The following is a 23,791-nucleotide window of genomic DNA, read 5'->3' on the forward strand; positions in this document are numbered from 1 at the left end:
GTTTCTTAACTAACAGCATAACCCCTCCTCCCTTCCTATCCTGTCTATCCTTTCTGTACACATTGTACTCCCCAAATTCCAGTTCTGCACTGCTTATGTTTGTCTGACACCAATATATCCCAACAATATCTGCCTTTGATGTCTTGACTAGCACGTCAAGCTCATCGAATTTATTAACTATACTTCTAGCATTGGTGTACATGCAAGTATACATGCACCTGTTTCTATTGTTAGTTACCCTAACACAGCCCATGTATTTACTTGTTCCACTATGACTCCCAGCAGTCCTGGAAATTCCCATTGCCTTGCTTTCCAGTGCTGCGCAAATGCATTTCAATAGAAGTAGTGCAAGAATCACTTTTATCTCTACCAGCGGCTACTGTTAATCTATTAGTCCGTGTATCCTCCCCCCAAGCTAGCAGTTTTCTGACCCACCTAACTCTGCCTCGATAGCATCAGCAAATATTCTTGCACCCTTTCTATTTAAGTGTATCCCATCACTGTAGAAGCAGTCTCTCCTGTTAACAAGAACAGCCAAGGCTGAGAAAAATTCTACCCCTTGAGCCTTGCACAATCTTTCCAGGGCCGAATTGATCAACAAGGCTCTCATCATATACTCCCTCCTATCGTGTCTAGGCAGAATTGCAGACACTTTCAAATTCAACCCTAATTCACGGCTTTTTTTCATCAGTGACCTGTACTTGTTAAGTAATTCTGCCTGTCTCCTACTCTTAATATCATTAGTGCCAACGTGTACAACTATATCACCTTTTGTGCCCTTAAAAGATGATATCTGCTCTACAACGTCATCAACCTTTGCCCCTGGCAGACATACCCTGGTCTTGTTCCATCTATCCTTTCTACAAAGGATGTTTCACATTTCCCTGACAATAGAGTCACCAACAACTACTAGTTCCTTTGGGACCAGCGCAATCTGCCTTGGGGGTTGCCACTGTGTTGCATGATCTTCAAGTGCAAGCTCTGGCATTGATGTGGGCAGCTGAGAGCTTGATGGGTCCCCCCCTCAATTTAAATTCTTCGAGGGCATCCACCCTGTCCTTCAAGCTCTCATGTAAGCCTGTAAACAATGCCGAGTTGGCGCCAGATTTCCTCGCACTTCTTACATCGCGCACACACAAAGACATTCCCCTTGGCCATATCACGTCCTGTTCCTGATTGCTCCACAAACATCAAATAAGCAGTGCATTTCAATAGACTGTGATTCAGAGCAGAACCGCCCCTCTCTGTTCTCCCCTGAGCCACAGCACTTCCACTAGTTTGAGCCTTTTGCATTGCTGCTCTGGTCTGAGTCATGATTTCTATTCAAGTTCAATAAAATTTCAATACAACATAAACCTATATCCTAAACCCTAAACCTATATCCCAATGCAGTTATAACACTATATATATGTATTTCGGTATTGAAATACTGAAATACATATATATAGTGTATGTATTTCGGTGAGTAACGTACCAACTGTGTCGTACTAACTCAGGGTAGTGGAAAATTAAAAGTAACTGGGGGTAATTGTGCAGTCAGATATGAAATTTTCTGAGCAGTGCAGACAGGTACAAGGGTAACTAACTCATGGTGTCTTGTCAACGATATACAGGAATTTTGATAGCAGGGATAAGGAGGTGATTGTCCCCTTGTATAAGGCAATGGTCAGGCCACACCTTGAGTACTGCATACAGGTTTGGAGGCCTCATTTTAGGAAGAATGTAGAGTTGCTGGAATGAGTACAGGGAAGAGAGCAATGAGATTGGTGAATGCAAAAAAGGGTTGCTGTTACCAAGAAAGGCTTAAGATCTGCAAACTGCAGCATCTGGAGACTAGGCACCTACAAGGTGTTCTAACTGAGGTGTATAAGGCCTTAAATGGTTTGAGCAAGCTCAATGCTGATGGGATTCTTCCTCTTCCTCAGATTTCTCACCTCAAGGGATATAAATTGAAATTGAGGAAAGACAATTGTAGAATAGGTGTGTAGAAATTTGCTTTTAGCCACTGGATGGTTGATAGCTGGAACAAACTTCCATCTGTCGTAGTGCAAGTCGACAACTTAAATAAGTTCAAGACAGAACTTAGAGAAACATTTGGAGTGAATGGATTGGTGAAATGGGAAGGGTATTTTTTTATTATTTTTTTTATTTGGCTGATGCTATTATAACTTTGCATTCTTGCATCATATGCTTCTACTAATGCTAATGAGAACTATATGCATATGGTTTGATTGATTTTTGATTTGGTAGTTGTTGGCGCATCGGCTTCTGTGGCCATATTGCACCTCCCAAGGTTTTTGCAGTACTTTGATCCAAGCCTGAGGCGGGAATCGAACCCGCGACCTTTGGGTTGCCGGGCAGGTACTTTACCCACTCGGCTAGCCCGGTCGGCTTATGCATATGGGCAAGAGCCTGGATAGCGACTACAATGGTTGCTTACTCAAATGACAAATGTCCTTTCTGTACACATTATACTCACCATATTCAAATTCTGCATTCCTTATGTCTTAATAGCACCATGTCTCTGATATCCCCACAATGTCTGCATTTCATTACTTAATCAGAAATTCAAAATTCATAAAATTTATTTACTATGCTCCTAGCAGTAGTGTACATGCAACAGTTCTTACTTTTAATTACCCCAACAACCCACGTATTTACTTGTTTCATGATGACCCACAGCAGGGATTGTGGGTCATCATGAATGTGTGATGCCTTGTGGGTCATCATCGTGTGATGCCTTGCTTTCAGGCTGCTGAATGTTCATAAAAGCAGTGCATGAATCACCCTCTAGCCTGTTAGTCTGTGTATCCACCAAGCTATCAGTTTTTTGACCCACCTAACAGTGCCTCAACAGCACAGCAAATATTCTTGCAACTCTTCTATTTAAGTGTGTCCTATTCCTGTAAAAACAGTCTCTCCTGTTAACAAGCACAGACCGTGCTGAGAAATATTCTATCTCATGAGCATTGTACAGTCTCTCAAGGGCCAAACTGATTGAGAAAGCTCTTGACGTACTCACTCCTATCGTGGCTGTGCAGGATTGCAAATATTTTCAATTTTAATCGAAACTCATGACTTTTCTTCACGTTGCTCTGTACCTGTCAGGTAAGTCCTCATATCTCCTACTCTTAATATCATTAGTGCCGACGTGTTCAACAATATCACCTTTCATGCCCTTAAAAGATGACACCTGCTCTACAACATCATCACCGTTTTCTTCTAGAAGACCTACCCTTGTCTTATTCCATCTATCGTTTTTGCACACTTTTTGTATTTCCTGTTTACCAGACAATAGAGTCATCTATAATAGCTACTTCCTGTGGGATCAGCACATTCTTCCTTGGGGATTGCTGCTGTTTTGCCTAAAGCACAAGTGAGGGCTCTGGTATTGAGTTGGGAAGCTGAGAGCCTGATGGGCTCCCCATTATAAATCCTTCAAGGATATCCACCCTGTTCTTCAAGCCTATAAACACCTATCAGAATGCCGAGTTCATGTCTGATTTCTTCACACTCTGCACTGAACAGACACATCCCCTTGGCTCTATCATGTCCTGTTCCAGACAGTCCTACAAACATTGCACAAGTAGCATATTTTGTTAGGCTGTTATTTGTAGAAGAAGAACCTTCAGTTCTTTCCTCAGCCACAGCACTCCCTCTACTTTGAGTTTGTTGCTTTGCTACTCTAGTCTGAGCATGATTTCCATTTAAATTCAATTTAACTTGAGAATAATATACTAAACCGATAGATACCCAAATGCAATAATATGTATTAAGCTATCAAGTTTGCATTATATGTATTATGCTTACCATTATGTTTGTAGAGTTTTAAATTAGTTAAATGTGATTAGAACCTACAAGTTACTTGTTTACCACAATTGATTTTCCTTTCAGTCTCAGTCTCCCATGCTCTTTCTCCTCCTACTCTTCTTCCCTTCTCTCCTTGCTGGTTTCTCTGGTTCTATACTGATGGCCTTTCCACTTTTTCACATCTGCCCTGTATATTGAATAGTACAAGTACCAGCAGCAAAGACTCTTCCCACAAGAGTTACAAAGTCCACTAGACTAGCAGAAAAAAAAAAAAAAAAGGGTTCTATATACTGCCATGACCTCCTCTAACATCTCTCCAGTGTGACCCAGATCCATTGGCCTCCACGTAGATATCTAAAAACATACCAATGAACAGCTGAGTGCCTCTAACTTTATATTGTGTTGTTATTAGTTTGGCTCTTTCAGAAGGCAGCTATAGTCTTAACCAAGTGTCCAAAAAAAAAAAAAAAAAAAAAAAAAAAGTCTGAAGAAAATCAAATATGGATTAAAAAGTCCAGAATAACTTCTAGATGTTCTCATACAATGTTTAAAAAACAAGGGTAAACTTAAATAACCATTCATAATATATTATATATTACAGTTACAGATTATATGAACTGCATTAATTTATTAAAATCAATTATACATATACAAAAAAACTTACATTTCCTGCCTCTATTTCACTATCTGAAACAGTAGAGCGGAAGGAATTTTGATTTATGCGTAGCGAACGATAATAAGCTGGATTTGTGGTCATACTTCCTGAATCACTTGCATTGCAACTAGGCACAGCAGGGTCAGAACCTTGACTCAGTGCAGTCCCCGATTCTGATACCTAACAAAGTATATGAAAACATTTCTCTGCATTAAAAGTTTTTAAGTTATTTTTGTTCATTAAAAAATTTTTTTTCTTTGCAGTATATTTTTAGACTGGATATTTTGTTTAAGGCATGTTTTTAAAATAAATTGAAGTTATTCATGCATTTCCAATAGACTTAAAATATTTAAAAATAAAATACATGACAATTACATTTAGAACAGGTATAGAAATAAGAGAAATTATTAATTTCTCTGTTTCAAGATAAAGTAAACTCTAAAATTATCCTACCAACCCAAGAAAACCTAGATAAATAAATTATAACCTGCTATAAATCAATGATAAATAAAGAATCATAAAAGCACTAATTTTTAAAATGATGCATATTGCACTAACCCATATGTCAGTAAACTCCTTCGCAGTCTAGGCAAAAATATCCTTTAGAAATTAATATTGTTTTACAGCAGATTATGAGTACTAAGTAATTAAAATAAATTATTATATATCAACTTTATTTGATCAAAATTTTTTTTATTTATTTATAGTTTTATTTATTTATTTTTATTTATCAAAAAAAATATTTTTTTTGAATGAGAGTTTGAACACTCATTTCCACTGATAACCTTTCAAGGTATATAGTTGCTTATCTGCTAGGTAACAAATGTGTTGTTCTTCAGTGGAGCTTCTGTTCCAAGGCCATTCTGAGCCTTGTGCTATTTGGCATTATAAGAATGTGAAATGGATGGATCTGTGCAAATTCTATTCTTATTTTCTATAGTTGGACCGCTGTTTTAAATCTGATCCTAGCATTTGCTCAGATTATGTTACTGAAACTATTCTTGTAAGGATAAAATCCTATATTAAAGTCTTGCCATCTGTCTAAACCACAGTTTTCCAAAAAAACATGTGAAATTTGTTCAGGAAAAGAATGTAGCCTGTTCTACTTGGCATGTATCCAAATTTCCAGTTTAATTTTCTGCCTCCATTAAACAACAGTTGCAAATAAGTTATTAGTAAACTCACAGTCAATTTTGAAATGTTAAAGGCAGGGAACTTAGATCTCTTGTGAAATCTATTTACTGCAACTTCTGCCCTACATACTTCCAACTCTGTTATATCCTGGTGGCTCAACTGCCTTTTCAACTAAAGATAAAGCCAGCTTAATAGTCTTACTTAAGTGGATAAAGCCAACTTAATGTTTTACTTTACACAAAAGATTCCAAACCTTTTGTAAATCCAAAACCAAAAAAAAGTAAGTTAATAACAAAGAGCAAACAGCATGCTTAATTGACAGAATGGATGGAATATAACAAACTGAAAACAACAAGCCAGATTTACCACAATACAACCTTGGGTTGGTACAACGGCATCATGGTGTATAGTATAAAGCATGGCATCATCAAGAGTGGTTGCTGCAGGAAGCACCTATCTTTTCAATGAATGAATGAAATGCAGCAGGATTGTAACAAGCACCTGCTAGTCATAATACGGGACTTGCAGTCTAGTTAACTTCACTTTCCAAAGTTCATTCATGCTATTGTAGAAAGTTCCGTTTACCCACAAGTTACCCAATTTTTTTGCTGTGATAAGTTGTAATTTCTTTACTGATTAGTTTTAATTGTTCAGTCAAATCTAAATGTATGTACTACTTTGTCGAATAAACAAGGAGTTACCTTTTATTCAGTCAGTAGGATTTCTTCTTAATCAACTCTCCTTATGTGAATAAATTATAAATGATACATTAAAATAATTTAAAACTCATAATGTGTTCCTTACTATCAACACACGGGTAGTCTAACATCCCAGGATCGTTGTGGTGAACCCCAATCCGACCCCAGAAATATCGAACTCCCAAGCAATCTTTAGTGATGGAAGACATTTTGTCATGAAAGCGAATTTAAAATACTACTGAAATACAGTAGACTCTCAATTTTCAGGGATAGATGGTAAAAAACAAATCCCAGATAATCGATTTCCCGGTTAACCCAAAAATATAAAAGTCCCCGACATACGTAAGAGATACGTTCCAGGACTTCTTACTTTGTCGAGTTTTAAGTAACTCGGGAATGACTAATAAAATATTGCTACTATATTATTATTGACAAATCTGAATTCCGCGTGATACTTGTTAATGTTTGGCCCATTTTCATACATCCTTATTAGTTTAATTTTCTGATCCAAATCGATGGCTTTCCTTTTGTTGGTAGATTTACTAGTACCACTGTCACTTATTCTCTTAGTCGGCACCATGATAACGGTCAAAATGAAATTTTCTAAAAAGAATTCACAGGGTTAAACAATTTGCATCTTCTGGATTACTGGGCTTTTCTGTTCGTGCATCTAATCATAAACGGGTAGTAAACTCGATCTTATTGCATTTGCGATAATACCGATAGCTGGAATTGTGTGGGTTTTTATGTTATTATGGCGAAATGTGTTCCTCTTCGCTGAAATCTTCAGTCATATATATATATATATATAAAAAAAAACCATAAATTGTAAGAATCTTCTCTTCTCTCCTATTTTTTTGCTTGTTACGCCGTATATAACTTGTGCAATTTGTGCATGCCATGATCGTTGTTATTGATTGTTTATTTTATTTATTTATTATTTTTGTTTGTTTTAAATTTTACAATCCTAAAAAAAAAAAAAAAATTTGAGTGAAAAAAAAAATTTACGTAAATCCATAGTTGCATATGTCAGGGACTTGCAGCATCAAAAAATGTTCAGCAACCTATGTAAAAAATATGGCGATAGATAAAAAACTTACCATGCACTACTCGTGTGTCCAATACGATGCTTCCCTTTATTTTTTTGCGATGTCAATTTTAAGTCTAATACCTTTCCAATATTTTTTTACGATGTCGATTTTAAATCTAATAGCTTCCCTTTATTTTTTACGATATTGCGTATGGTTTGGTCACCAACATTATAATGGCTCCTTAGAGATTTAACAGATGCACTGTTTTCAAACTTTTGAATAATTTCAAGTTTTTGTTTAACTGAAAACGCAACTCTTTTGCATTTACCCATAATTTTCGCGATTTTTAAACAAAAAAAAAAAATTTACTATAAAAAAAATTCTGACATCCCTGACATAAATAACGAAACGAAATTTCCTTTTGCGCTGCAACAGAACACAACAAAATCGACACGACGCACTAAAACAAACTAAACATTTGGTCTCTTTTTCTTTATTTTTTTTGAGCGGCGGATGAGAAGACAGTGGGGATTGCAAGATAATAGGTACACTAAACTCCCAATGATGACTTATAATACCGCTTGTCGCTTATTTACGACTTGCAAAATATCTGTTTATACCTATTCTAGTCATTACTTGAATTTTTTGCTTTCTGGTTGATTTTTTTTTTTTTTTTTTTTTTTAATTTGGAGTTTTGAATTGTCCCGGTAAATCAAGAGTCTGCTGTACTATTAAAATAAGATAAAACTACTATAAATCAATTAAAAACCACTAAAATTTCTTCCTTTATTGAATATTTAAAATTTTGGCTTCATTAACCAGGAATGTGTGGTTTTCATTTTTGCATGGACTGATGCTTCGTGTCACTTAACCCTCGAGTTTAAAATACCTCTGGTAGATCCAATGTAAGTGGAATCACAATCCTTACATGAAATGTGGTAGACGAGGTCATGTGTTTGTTTGGAGGATGATAGTACCGAGTATAGTTTTTTTTTTTTTTTTTTTTTTTAGTGTCGCATATAATTTATGGCCCGGTTTTGCTACTATTTTCATTTCTGTACCTCTAAAAAGGTTGTTAATTTGTCTATACCAGTGTTCAACGTGCGGCATTGTAATAAAATATTTTTTTATTAATCCTGTCATTATGTTTGTTGTTGATTATTTTGTCTTTCGCTTCTAATTTAATACTATTGATAGCGGTGATAGGGTTTCCTTTCTTTAGAAACCTATTCGTCAGTTCTAAATTCTATTTCTATCTGTAGGGCAAGTTGCTAGAGTATTTGAATGCATTTAAGAAATGGTTTAGCATGATTGACCTTTTATATGAGTACGGGTGATAACTGCTATAGTGCAGGAACATCCCCATATTCGTGGGCTTATGATAGATACTGAAATTAATATTTTCACACTCCCTTTTAAGCGTGAAGTTTAAAAAAATTATGGACTTTATCGTATTTTAATAGTATTTCACTTGTATTTTAAATTCACATTTTCTTCTTAAAGAAGGATTTCTTCTTAACCAACTCTCCTTATGCAAATAAATTATAAATGATACGTTAAAATAATATTAAAATAATTTAAAACTCATGTGTTCCTCACTATCAACACATGGGTAGCCTAACATTCCAGGATCATAGTGGTGAATCCCAACCCGACCCCAGAAATCTTTAGTGATGAAAGACATTTTGTCATGAACGTGAATTTAAAATACGAGCGAAATACTATTAATATACGATAAAAATACTATAAATGAATTAAAAACCATTAAAATTTCCTCCCTAGTCATCAGATCATTAACAATCCTAGAATGCCAGGTTTACTGAGATTAAACAGAAATGAAGCTATTGATTTACAGAAATTAAGGGAAAATAAGGATATTATAATTCACAAAGCTGATAAGGGAGACATAGTGATTTTAAATAAAACGGATTATATTAACAAATTATAGGTAATTATATCAGATAGTCCCCACATACAAAGAAGTAGACTTTTCCGTGTTTAATAACGTGGTCAATCAATACAAAGAAATACTTACATCATATCACAAAAGGGATTACATTTCAATGGCACAACTAAAGAAACTAAAAGCTAGAACAAATAATGCACCTATTCTCTTTGGACAAGTAAAACTACACAAACCCGGACACCCAATTCAGCCTATAGTATCATACAAAAATTCTGCTTTTTCGGCCTTGGCGACACACATTTATATTGGATTATAAAACCTTTTCGGCAGGTATTAAAATGTAGTATAAAGAATTATGATACCTTATATACTAATTTGAAAGACCGTAAAATTGGGGGAGAAGTTAAATTATTTTCCCTTGATGTAATTTCATTATACACTAATGTTAATGTTAATGTAGCATATGCTCTGGATGTAATCTGGGATTTATTAAACAATAACACTATTAGCATTAACAGTACGAATTTGCCTAAAAAAGAGATATTTGAGCTTATTAAGTTGCTGGTTGAGGCTAATTATATTTTATTCGAAAGTAAGATTTATAGACAGATTTTTAGTTTGCCCATGGGTTTAAACTTGAGCGGTCTAATATCAGTGTTGTATTTAGACAGATTAGAAAATATACACTTAACACAGTTTTTACCAAAAATCACATTTTATGGAAGATACCTCGACGACATTCTCATTATAATGGATTATGACACTACAAACAAAGTTTTGCAAACTTTTATTAATATTCACATTAGGCTAAAATTTACACTTGAGAAACAACAAGAAGAAACGAAGTCCATAAATTTTTTAAACTTCATGCTTAAAAGGGAGGGCAAAAATTACCCCAGGGGCTCACATCTGGTGAGTATGGGCTTGGCAAACCCAGGGTCCTGAGCTGGATATAATCATCTTTCTCTTTCTTGGTGATTCTCTCTCTCTCTCTCTCTCTCTCTCTCAGGGTAACTCGGGAAATTTTTTTGGCTGGTGCAGCATAAGTCTCAGGCTTCCTTGCATCATATGGCTAATAATAATAATAATAATAATAATTTCAGTATCTATCATAAGCCCACAAATCTAGGGATGTTCCTACAATATAGCAGTTATCACCCATACTCATATAAAAGGTCAATCATGCTAAACCAGTTCTTAAATGCATTCAAATACTCTACCACCCAACTTGCCCTACAGATAGAATTAGAAATTAGAACTGACGAATAGGTTTCTAAATAGAGGATACCCTATCACCGCTATCAATAGTATTAAATTAGAAGTGAAAGGCAAAATAATCAACAACAAACATAATGATAGGATTAATAAAAAATATTTTATTACAATGCCACATGTTGAACACTGGTATAGGCAAATTAACTACCTGTATAGAGGTACAGAAATGAAAATAATAGCAAAACCGAGCCATAAATTATATGCGACACTAAAAAAAACTATACTCGGTACTATCGTCCTCCAAACAAACACGTGACCTTGTCTACCACATTTCACGTAAGGATTGTGATTCCACTTACATCGGATCTACCAAATGTATTTTAAACTCAAGGGTTAAGCGACATGAAGAATCAGTCCGTGCATCACTTGCAAATGCTTTGGAACTAGCAGTCCATGCAATAAATGAAAACCACACATTCCTGGTTAATGAAGCCAAAATTTTAAATATTCAACACGGGAGGAAATTTTAGTGGTTTTTAATTCATATATAGCATTTTTATCTCATTTTAATAGTATTTCAGTCATATTTTAAATTCGCTTCCATGACAAAATGTCTTCCATCACTAAAGACTGCTTGGGGGTTTGATATTTCTGGGGTCAGGTTGGGGCTCACCATTACGATCCTGGGATGTTAGACTACCCATGTGTTGATAGTGAGGAACACATTATGAGTTTTAAATTATTTTAATATTATTTTAACGTATCAATTATAATTTATTCACATAAGGAGAGTTGGTTAAGAAGAAATCCTACTGACTGAATAAAAGGGAACTCCTTGTTTATTCCTCAAATATTAATAGAACGTAGGAAGAATTGAGCACTTGTAAGCTCACATTTATTTAGTATTACTTTGTCATAAAACGTGATTAAGTAATTAACCTCCAGAAGTTTTTTATCTTATGTCTGATAAAACCTGTAACGTGTATGTATTGTATTATTTGTAAATGTGCTAATCTTTATGTGCTAAACCCATATCTATATCTAAACCCATGGCAAACAAAGCAACAATAAGCATGATTTGTTATGCATTCTCTCTCTCTCATGACATGAGGTTTACATCATGACGAAAACAGAATAATTTTTGATATAATGAGATATATGTTGCTAATATAGAGATAGTCTATATCTATAACAGTTCATATTATTAAACTTGTGGATTCTTTAAGCAACTTTTAAAGTTAGTTTAATGTTGACGTAACATTGCTTCCTTTAACGTAGATAATATAGTATCTGTTAAGAGTCATATATGTAGAGTACAACTGATTTATTAAAGGCTGAATAAAGTGAGGTTAATGTTTAACTCTTATTATTATGAGCTGCTCATATAGTTTAAACTAAGTAAAGAATGGAATGAAATCAAAAGTTAACATAGATTATTAAATGGATAGATTTTTTCTATTGGATAATCTGAAGCATAACCAAAAACTAGAACTGCAAGTTTTGACATGGGATTAGTAATGATGCAACCAAGTAGTCAGCACCAAGAGCACACTCTAGCACATGCTGTTTCAAAGCTGCATGATTACTAAAAAAAATTCATGACTGTCTTCATAACTTAACTATGAACTCCTCTGATCTGGTGTTATGCCAGAGATAAACAAAACAAAGTTAATGAGAAAAACTAGCTAATAAAACAGTAAAGAACCTTTAAATAAGGAGTAAATATATTTATACTTACCTTAATATTTATATTTAATGGATAGAGGTGTAATGTTTGAATTACTAGTTTGTTATGTAGATCAAAGAATAATGCAGTTATCTTTGCAGAGACAAAAAGACAAATCTTTTGTACTGATCTGAAATTGAAAATATAATGCTCTTTTCTTCTTACTGCTTATTCTTTGTCCTTCATTGAAGGATTACACTGTTTAATTGAAATAAGAGATTGAAATGCAGCAGCTGAACTTGTCTTGAAGGGTGAATCGAAGCTATAAATGTTTTTGTTGTTGTAATTTTGTTAACTATTTACTGAAACTTTTGTTTTCTTAAATTTTTTTTTTTTTTTTTTATGAGAACCCCATTCTGCCCAGACACGATAGGAGGGAGTATATGATGAGAGCCTTGTCGATCAATTCGGCCCTGGAAAGATTGTGCAAGGCTCAAGGGGTAGAATTTTTTTCAGCCTGGACTGTACTTGTTAACAGGAGAGATTGCTTCTACAGGGATGGGATACACTTAAATAGAAAGGGTGCAAGAATATTTGCTGATGCTATCGAGGCAGTATTATGTGGGTCGGAAAACTGCTAGCTTGGGGGGAGACAAAGACCAATAGATTGACAGTAGCCACTGGCAGAGGTGAAAGAGATTCTTGCACTGCTTCTATTAGAATGAGCAGAAGCCTGAAAAACAAGATGCATGGTATTTCAGAGACTGCTGGGAGCCATTGCGGTACAAGTAAACACATGGGTTGTGTTAGGGTAGCTAAGAATAGAAACAGGTGCAGGTATACTTGCGTGTACACCAATGCTAGGAGTTTAGTAAATAAATTTGATGAATTTGAGGTATTGCTCAAAACATCGAAGGCAGATATTGTTGGGATATCAGAGACGTGGTGTCACACAGATATAAGGGATGCAGAACTGCAATTTGGGGAGTACAACGTCTACAGAAAGGATAGACAGGATAGGAAGGGGGGAGGGGTTATGCTATTAGTTAAGAAACACATAAAAGCCAAGGAAGTGAAGCCAGTCGACATCGCTGGACAGTGCAGTGTGGAGTCAGTTTGGTGTGACATAAACATTGGGAGATCAAATTGAGAGTAGGAGTGTGCTATAGGCCTAATGACTCTGATGAGTATAATAAGGAACTGTACAGGGAAATAGAGTGGGCCAGTAAATCAGAGTGTCTTATAATGGGAGATTTTAATTTCCCAGATATTGACTGGAATTTGGGGGCTGGTTACTCACACACTAGCAGGGCTTTTGTGGATTTATTGGATGATTGTTTTCTACATCAGCATGTTCGGGAGGCAACTAGAGGGAGTAATACTCTTGATTTGATTATCAGCAGTGATTCTTCATGCATTAAGAATCTGCAGATAAATGAACCACTAGGTGGCAGTGATCACAGTGTGCTGAAGTGGGATTTACTCAAAGAGGTAACTACCATTAGGGGTAAAGGGAAGGGATATTGCTTCCGTAAAGGTGACTACGATGGACTGAGACAGTATTTAAATTCTATACAGTGGGACCAACTGATGATGTTACCAACAGCAAATTCAAAATGGGAAGCATTCAAAGAACTTATCTTGGAAGCTACTAGGCTTTACATACCAACTAAGAAATATTGTTCAGGGTTTAGGCCAAAATGGATGTCAGATGAACTAATGAGGCATATGGCAGAGAAGAAAAATGCATGGGATACATACAAATTAACACATGACACAGAAGCCTATGATAGATACAATTTGATATGCAACCAAGTTACAAAGGAGGTTAGGCAGGCGAAGGCAGATTACGAGAAATCCTTGGCAAGGGATGCAAAGAAAAACAGCAAAGAGTTCTTTACTTATGTAAACTCTAGAAGGAAGGGGATGATTCAGACTGGTCCACTTGATATTGATGGGTCAAGTGTTGATGATCCTGCTCAGGTAGCTAACAAACTAAATGAATATTTTGCATCGACATTCACACATGAGGAGTTATTCAGCGAGGGGAATGCCAGAGGTGTATTCAACTCTAGCAGTAAGCTACAGAATCTTGAAATAACTGGGAGTAAAGTGGAGGAGAAACTGTTGAAGATAAACACAAGAAAGGCACCCGGGGTGGATGGGATATATCCAGTTATATTAAAGGAGGCAGCAAAGGAAGTAAGCAAACCCTTAGCCATAATTATGAGAGCTTCCTTGGACTCAGTGGAGGTACCCATAGACTGGAGATGTGCAAATGTGACCCCAATTCACAAAGGAGGATCAAAGGCTGACACAACTAATCATAGACCTGTGAGCTTAACTTCTGTTCCAGGAAAATTAATGGAGGCACTGGTTAAAGAAGCACTGCAGGATCATTTAGACAAGACTTCAGTTATAGCTCAGACACAGCATGGTTTTGTTAAGGGGAAGTCTTGCCTGACCAACTTGATTGGATACTATTATGCAGTCACAAAAGAACTGGATGCAGGGAATAACTTTGATATTATATACTTGGATCTTAGAAAGGCTTTTGATACTGTTGCACATGGAAGACTGCTACACAAATTGGAGCAGTGTGACATTGGAGGCAAATTGCTGCTATGGATAAAGGGGTGGTTGAGGGGGAGAAGACAGAGAGTGGTAATCAATGGACACTGCTCATCGTGGACTGATGTTATTAGTGGAGTCCCTCAGGGCTCAGTGTTGGGTCTATTATTGTTTTCTGTATTTATAAATGATATTGATGATGGTATATCGGGCTTAATGTCCAAGTTTGCAGACGAAACAAAGGTTGGCAGGGTTGTCAAGGACACTACTGACACTATGCTGCTGCAACAGGATCTGGAAAGGTTGAGCAGATGGGCTGAGAGGTGGCAAATGAAGTTTAACATTGACAAATGTAAAGTACTACACATGGGAAACAGCAACCCCAGAGCAACGTATCAACTCTGTGGTACTACACTGACAGAGGTAGAGAATGAAAGGGACTTGGGGGTGGTTGTGCAGGCAGATATGAAGTTCTCTGAGCAGTGCAGACGGGCTGCAAGAGTAGCTCATGGAGTATTGTCAATGATATACAGGAATTTTTCCAGCAGGGATAAGGAGGTGATTATTCCATTGTATAAGGCGATGGTCAGGCCACACCTAGAGTACTGTATACAGGTCTGGAGGCCTCATTTCAAAAAGGATGTAGAGCTGCTGGAACGAGTACAGAGAAGGGCAACAAGATTAGTGAATGGAACAAAGGGGTGCTCTTACGAGGAAAGGCTTAAGTTTTGCAAATTACAGTGTCTGGAGACTAGGCACCAGCGAGGTGATCTGATAGAGGTGTATAAAGCCTTGAATGGTTTAAGCATGCTCAATGCTGATGGGATTCTTCCTCTAGCTCAGAAAAATCACCTGAGAGAGCATAAATTCAAATTGAGGAAAGACAGATGTAGGATAGACGTGTGGAAATTTGCCTTTAGCCAGCGGGTGGTTGGTTGGTGGAACAGACTTCCATCCCTTGTGGTGGAGGTTGATAGCCTAAATAAGTTTAAGGCTCAGCTGGACAGGTATTTTGAACAAACAGAGGGGTGAAGTGGAAGTGGGTTTTTTTTTTTTTTTTTTTTTTTGGCTGATGCTGCATAAGCTTGCTTTCTTGCATCAAATGCCTCTACTAATGCTAATGCTAATGCTAACACGAGAGGTATTATAACCTATAGTACTTAGTACCGTGCTTGGGTACTAATCATAGACCTGTGAGCTTAACTTCTGTTCCAGGAAAATTAATGGAGGCACTGGTTAAAGAAGCACTGCAGGATCATTTAGACAAGACTTCAGTTATAGCTCAGACACAGCATGGTTTTGTTAAGGGGAAGTCTTGCCTGACCAACTTGATTGGATACTATTATGCAGTCACAAAAGAACTGGATGCAGGGAATAACTTTGATATTATATACTTGGATCTTAGAAAGGCTTTTGATACTGTTGCACATGGAAGACTGCTACACAAATTGGAGCAGTGTGACATTGGAGGCAAATTGCTGCTATGGATAAAGGGGTGGTTGAGGGGGAGAAGACAGAGAGTGGTAATCAATGGACACTGCTCATCGTGGATTGATGTTATTAGTGGAGTCCCTCAGGGCTCAGTGTTGGGTCCATTATTGTTTTCTGTATTTATAAATGATATTGATGATGGTATATCGGGCTTAATGTCCAAGTTTGCAGACGATACAAAGGTTGGCAGGGTTGTCAAGGACACTACTGACACTATGCTGCTGCAACAGGATCTGGAAAGGTTGAGCAGATGGGCTGAGAGGTGGCAAATGAAGTTTAACATTGACAAATGTAAAGTACTACACATGGGAAACAGCAACCCCAGAGCAACGTATCAACTCTGTGGTACTACACTGACAGAGGTAGAGAATGAAAGGGACTTGGGGGTGGTTGTGCAGGCAGATATGAAGTTCTCTGAGCAGTGCAGACGGGCTGCAAGAGTAGCTCATGGAGTATTGTCAATGATATACAGGAATTTTTCCAGCAGGGATAAGGAGGTGATTATTCCATTGTATAAGGCGATGGTCAGGCCACACCTAGAGTACTGTATACAGGTCTGGAGGCCTCATTTCAAAAAGGATGTAGAGCTGCTGGAACGAGTACAGAGAAGGGCAACAAGATTAGTGAATGGAACAAAGGGGTGCTCTTACGAGGAAAGGCTTAAGTTTTGCAAATTACAGTGTCTGGAGACTAGGCACCAGCGAGGTGATCTGATAGAGGTGTATAAAGCCTTGAATGGTTTAAGCATGCTCAATGCTGATGGTATTCTTCCTCTAGCTCAGAAAAATCACCTGAGAGAGCATAAATTCAAATTGAGGAAAGACAGATGTAGGATAGACGTGTGGAAATTTGCCTTTAGCCAGCGGGTGGTTGGTTGGTGGAACAGACTTCCATCCCTTGTGGTGGAGGTTGATAGCCTAAATAAGTTTAAGGCTCAGCTGGACAGGTATTTTGAACAAACAGAGGGGTGAAGTGGAAGTGGGTTTTTTTTTTTTTTTTTTTTTTTGGCTGATGCTGCATAAGCTTGCTTTCTTGCATCAAATGCCTCTACTAATGCTAATGCTAATGCTAACACGAGAGGTATTATAACCTATAGTACTTAGTACCGTGCTTGGGTTGGAGGTTGAGAAGACGAAAGAAGAAATTTGTTGATATTGGACTTGAACTTCTGTAGATTGTAATTTTCAGGAAATACGTATGAAGGAAGGTTGTTCCAGAAAACGGCAGTTGAATGAATAAATGAGGAAGATGAAAAGTTGGTTCTGTGGGTTTGAAGTTGGACAGTAAATGGATGTTGGCTGGTGGCGGCACGTATTCGGACTGTTTTGAAAGAGAGAGCGGGAATTATAGAAGCCAATTCAGAAGAACAGTGCCCGTGGAAGTATCTGTAGAAGAGGCATGCAGCAGAAACAGTGCGTCTATGAGAAAGCGAGTGGAGAGACTCTGTTAGAGATGAATCATTAATTAACCTAATCGCCCTCTTCTGAATGGAATCAAGAAGCCTGAGAGAGGTTTTGGGGACACCACCCCAGACGTGGGAACAATATTCCATGGCAGGGCGGATTTGCGATTTATACAGAGTGAGCAGCTGTTTGGGAGAAAAGTAACGCCGAGAGCGAAAGAGAAAACCAAGTTTTTTAGATGCAGAGGAAGCAATATTTGTAATGTGCTTGTGCCAAGAGAGATTAGAAGTCAGGGTAATCCCCAAAAGAGATATATCATTTTGCCTAGAAATCGGAGTGTCACTAAAGATAAGCATAGGAGCAGAAGAATCCTTTCTGCGAGATATAAGACAAGATTGAGTTTTAGAAGGGTTGAAATCAACTAAGTTGTCTTTGCCCCACTGGAGAATTACCCGAAGATCGGCATTTAAGGAATTGGCAGCAGATTTTCGAGAACTTGAAGCTGATTGAGCTGGACAAGGTTTCTCAAAATGGAAAGTTGAATGCAATGTGCTATCATCGGCAAAACTATGGATAGGATTTCCAGTCAATGGAAGAAGGTCATTGATATACAAGAGGAAAAGAGTGGGGGAAAGAACTGAACCTTGGGGGACACCAGCATTAGTGGAGAAGTTAGAAGACAGAAAGCCATCAACCATCACCCTCAGTGAGCGATCAGAGAGAAAACTGGATAACCAAGTACTAAAAACATTTGGGAAACCATAAGATGGAAGCTTGCTTAGAAGACCTTTATGCCAAACACGATCAAAAGCCTTTGAGATGTCAAGAGCAACTACTTGTGTTTCACCGAACCTTTCCATTGAATTAGTCCATAAATGGGTAACATAAGCGAGAATATCACCAGTGGATCGACACTGACGGAATCCATACTGGCGATCGTTGATCAGACGGAAGGTTTCTAGGTAGTTTAAGAGTTGGAGGTTAATTGATATCTCCATTACTTTAGAAAGAGTAGAAGTAATTGCAATGGGACGATAATTGGATGGGAGGGATTTGTCACCCTTTTTAGGAACTGGCTGGATATGAGCAAATTTCCAAGCAGAAGGAAAAACACCTTTGGAATAAGAAAGTGAAAAAAGGCGGCAAAGAATAGGAGTAAGTTCAGGAGCACAGGTTTTGAGAACAAGTGGAGAAATACCATCAGGACCTGGAGCTTTCTTAGCATCAAGATTCATCAAAATCCTTCTGATATCCTTTTGACGGAAGACCACAGGAGGCATTGAATGGAGCGTGTTAGGAATGGTGGGAGGTGTTTTACCAAGATCAATAATACATGAGCTGGAAGAAAAATGGGATGCTAGCAGGTCAGCTTTATCCTTGGCTCAAGTGACAACAGAACCATCTGGTTTGGACAGAGGTGGGAGCAGAGATGGGCAAAAGTTGCGGCCAATAGCTTTGGCAAGAGACCAGAATGCTCGGCTACCATTAGGGCAAGAAGCAAGTTTTCTACTCTTAGCCTGTTCAAACTCTAGTTTGGACTGATTAATAACTGCTTTATAATTGTTGCGAGCTTTGGTGTAGGCAGAAAATGAAACTGAAGAATTAGAAACAAGCCAATTACGATATGCAACGTTCTTCTCTTGGACAGCCTTAGCACATTTATTGGAAAACCAAGGTTTAGATAAAGGACGAGATTTTAAAGTGGAGTGTGGGATAAAGGATTCCATTCCTGCAAGAATAATTTCACTGACACGATCTGAGCAAACGTTGACATCAGAAGTTTTGAAACAGTAATCAGACCAAGGAAAAGAAGAAAAGAAGTCTCGCAGGTCATCCCATTTTGCATTCTTGTAATGTCAAACAAAACGAGGTTGGGAATAGCCATGAGATAAAGGTTCCATTGGAGAAGAGACAATCACCAAGTTGTGATCTGAAGTGCCTAAAGGACCTCTCACTTCAACCTTGTACGTAGAAGGGTTGTTTGTGAGAAAAAGATCAAGCGTATTGGCTGTATGATTAGGATTGTCCGGTATTCTTGTAGGTAAATGAACAATCTGTGCTAGGTCATTAGTAATTGCAAACGCCTCAGCATCTCGACCTGCTGGGTCGGTGTGACTAGAAAATGGAAGCCAGCTGGAGTTGTGAACATTAAAATCACCAAGGAAAATTACCTCACTGTTAGGAAAGTTGGACTGGAGAAAGTCAAGTTGCAAGGAGAGGAATTCAAAGAGCTCCAAGTGATTAGTGGAGTTGGGAGAATGGTAGAGGCAACAGATGAATTTTACACAATGAGGTAGAGAGATTTTAAGCCAGAGAAGATCAAAGAGAGGATATTCCAAATTGCCAAGTCTCTGACAGGGAATATCAGAACGGACATATGCACAAGTACCACCTTTGAGGCGAAAGGAATCATACAGCAAATAATTTGGACATCTGAGATGAGCAGTAGTTGAATCAACTGATAACTGAGATTCAGTCATAAAAAGTACATGGGTTTTGGAAGACTGCAAGTGGAAATGGACATCGTTGAGATTAGAATTGAGACCACGTATATTTGTGAAATGAATTAGGAAGTCCTTGGGAGGTTTAGATCTTTTCGCAGATAAGCTTGCTCTATTATTTTGACAATTCATGGTGTATTCAATAGTAAGAAAAAGTGAGTGGGACATGCTGTATGAAGTAATGAAATTTTTGGATATGGCGTACATGTGGTAAGAATATACCCAGATCCTTGACATAACGTGGCCTCAACAATGCTCCCCGCATACACACTACTCGGACTCCCTCCAGTCACTATCTGGCAGAGTAGAGGTAGCAAGATTATACACTAGCCGATCCGGAAGCTTCCTAGAGAGTTACCAATAGGTTCAGTCCGGTGTACTAACTAGCGGCCGGCCTGCGAACACCGTTTTAGAGCTGTACCCTCGAAATGTAAGGAATATTGGATCTCGCTACGACATTCATCATAACCTCAAAAATCATCAATCATACTGCATGACGGAAGAGATAGGGAAGGGTTGGCCGGAACTTAGCTCTAGAGACTAAACATGGGTTCCACCACTTCAAGCCTCCAATAAGCAAAGTGGTGGTATTTCACCGGTTGATGAGAGTCATCTACCACCTAGTACTGCCTGGTAACATAGAGGGGTGGCGTTCCTCCATGTGGTGTGGGCGCCACACCTCGACCCCTGCTTACGTTGGTTCACACCTGGGTGGTCACCCATCATGTACTTGTGCATGAAGGTTATACCCAGGATTACTAACAGTCCCACCATCGTGAAGGTGCAAGCAGAGGATTTGACTGTCATAGACCGTCCGGACTTCGCCGAAATTGGGTCCACTTTGACTTGAGTGTCACCCGAATATCAGTTCCATCAGCGTTTTAGACTCCCAGGTAGCAAGAACAGCTTGTCTGGCATATCTGAGAGAATGTCTGTGACAACCTCAAGGACCTAACTGTTAACTATTTACTGAAACTTTTGTTTTCTTTAATTTTGTTAACTATTTACTGAAACTTTTGTTTTCTTAAATTTTGTTAACTATTTACTATCAACTAAAAGTCAATTCTCCTGGTGATAGTCCAAAATTATATACTTCGATGATACCATACATGAACCTATAAGCCAGCAAAGTGATTTATACTAAATTGTTTTATTACTAAATTTCTACTAAACTTGATATCTGCCCCAACTTTGTAACTGACTTTTTTTTATTTTTTTTGCCAATATCATATTACAGAGTTAGTGATGCTAACGGCGAAGGTAAAGAAAGCCAACACGAGAACAACGAGAAACGTCGGAGAACTTACGTGGAAAATTAGTTTCCCGATATGGCACTCTAGCATTGCTCGCTCGGTAAACAGACGGTAGGTGTTATTGGTCTTTTTTTTTTTTTTTTTTTTTATGAAAACCCCAAACACGAAAGGTATCAAAACCTATAGTACTTAGTACCGTGCATGGGTTGAAAGAGAAGTATGGGGGGAGGATGCCGGAAACTTTGCTCTAGTGACTAAACATGGGTTTCTCCACTTCAAGCCTCCAATAAGCAAAGTGGTGGTATTGCACGGGTTGATGAAAGTCATCTACCACCTGGAGCAAAGTTGAAAACGATATATTGATTGACAGGTAGGCGTGGCAAATGATGTGCTGATTGGTGCATGAACACAACACACGATAACATTTGGTTAGTATCATTTTAGTAGCACTCAGAAGCACTAATGGTAACTTCCTCTAATGAATGCTTTCCATAATGGTGAAAAAAGGTCAGGTTACCTCCACTTGAATCCCATGGGAGCTTGAACCCCCTCCCAAAGTGGAGGGGGTAACCTAACCTTTTTTCTTTAGAATCACAGTCATATTTAGGAATACATTCATAAAAAAATTAATTTTTTTATAAATGTATTGGTTACCTCCACTTGAATCCCATGGGAGCTTGAACCCCTCCCGAAATGGAGGGTGTAACATAACCTTTTTACTTTAGAATAATGCGGACTAGTGCATAAATTGTTTATTAACAAAATATTATTTTTTTATTACTGTACTTTTATTTTTAAAGACACTCATGCAGATACACACATATCATAACATCAATCAACACCTCAACAGCTATTCACTATATAGCATTAGCATTAGCATTAGTAGAGGCATTTGATGCAAGAAAGCAAGCTTATGCAGCATCAGCCAAAAAAAAAAAAAAAAAAAAAAACCACTTCCACTTCACCCCTCCGTTCGTTCAAAATACCTGTCCAGCTGAGCCTTAAACTTATTTAGGCTATCAACCTCCACCACAAGGGATGGAAGTCTGTTCCACCAACCAACCACCCGCTGGCTAAAGGCAAATTTCCGCACATCTATCCTACATCTGTCTTTCCTCAATTTGAATTTATGCCCTCTCAGGTGATTATTCTGAGCTAGAGGAAGAATCCCATCAGCATTGAGAATGCTTAAACCATTCAAGGCTTTATACACCTCTATCAGATCACCTCGCTGGTGCCTAGTCTCCAGACACTGTAATTTGCAAAATTTAAGCCGTTCTTCGTAAGAGCACCCCTTGGTTCCATTCACTAATCTTGTTGCCCTTCTCTGTACTCGTTCCAGCAGCTCTACATCCTTCTTGAAATGAGGCCTCCAGACCTGTATACAGTACTCTAGGTGTGGCCTGACCATCGCCTTATACAATGGAATAATCACCTCCCTATCCCTGCTGGAAAAATTCCTGTATATCATTGACAATACTCCATGAGCTACTCTTGCAGCCCGTCTGCACTGCTCAGAGAACTTCATATCTGCCTGCACAACCACCCCCAAGTCCCTTTCATTCTCTACCACTGTCAGTGTTGTACCACAGAGTTGATACGTTGCTCTGGGGTTGCCGTTTCCCATGTGTAGTACTTTACATTTGTCAATGTTAAACTTCATTTGCCACCTCTCAGCCCATCTGCTCAACCTTTCCAGATCCTGTTGCAGCAGCATAGTGTCAGTAGTGTCCTTGACAACCCTGCCAACCTTTGTATCGTCTGCAAACTTGGACATTAATCCCGATATACCATCATCAATATCATTTATAAATACAGAAAACAATAATGGACCCAACACTGAGCCCTGAGGGACTCCACTAATAACATCAGTCCACGATGAGCAGTGTCCATTGATTACCACTCTCTGTCTTCTCCCCCTCAACCACCCCTTTATCCATAGCAGTAATTTGCCTCCAATGTCACACTGCTCCAATTTGTGTAGCAGTCTTCCATTTGCAACAGTATCAAAAGCCTTTCTAAGATCCAAGTATATAATATCAAAGTTATTCCCTGCATCCAGTTCTTTTGTGACTGCATCATAGTATCCAATCAAGTTGGTCAGGCAAGACTTCCCCTTAACAAAACCATGCTGTGTCTGAGCTATAACTGAAGTCTTGTCTAAATGATCCTGCAGTGCTTCTTTAACCAGTGCCTCCATTAATTTTCCTGGAACAGAAGTTAAGCTCACAGGTCTATAATTACTTGTGTCAGCCTTTGATCCTCCTTTGTGAATTGGGGTCACATTTGCACATTTCCAGTCTATGGGTACCTCCCCTGAGTCCAAGGAAGCTCTCATAATTATGGCTAAGGGTTTGCTTACTTCCTTTGCTGCCTCCTTTAATATAACTGGATAGATCCCATCCACCCCGGGTGCCTTTCTTGTGTTTATCTTCAACAGTTTCTCCTCCACTTTAC

At 38.1% G+C, this 23,791-nt stretch overlaps 1 protein-coding gene across 12 annotated transcripts in view; it reads right to left on the minus strand.

Annotated features, from left to right (window-relative positions):
- Rab3-GEF (Rab3 GDP-GTP exchange factor) overlaps window positions 1-23,791 on the minus strand; it is a 973,693-nt gene that overhangs the window by 403,791 nt on the left and 546,111 nt on the right. For all 12 annotated transcript variants that reach the window (XR_016547514.1, XM_090382519.1, XM_090382521.1 and 9 more), the window contains exon 23: window positions 4,475-4,645. Coding sequence is in view for 11 of the 12 variants with exons in the window: in XM_090382519.1 (XP_090238645.1) it covers window positions 4,475-4,645 (171 nt within the window). In the remaining variant the exon portion in view is untranslated. The remainder of the gene's footprint in view (window positions 1-4,474; window positions 4,646-23,791) is intronic.

This window comes from Mastigoproctus giganteus, chromosome 10, assembly GCF_048544385.1.
Source record: "Mastigoproctus giganteus isolate SK-2022 chromosome 10, ASM4854438v1, whole genome shotgun sequence".
Taxonomy (NCBI): Eukaryota; Metazoa; Arthropoda; class Arachnida; order Uropygi; family Thelyphonidae; genus Mastigoproctus; species Mastigoproctus giganteus.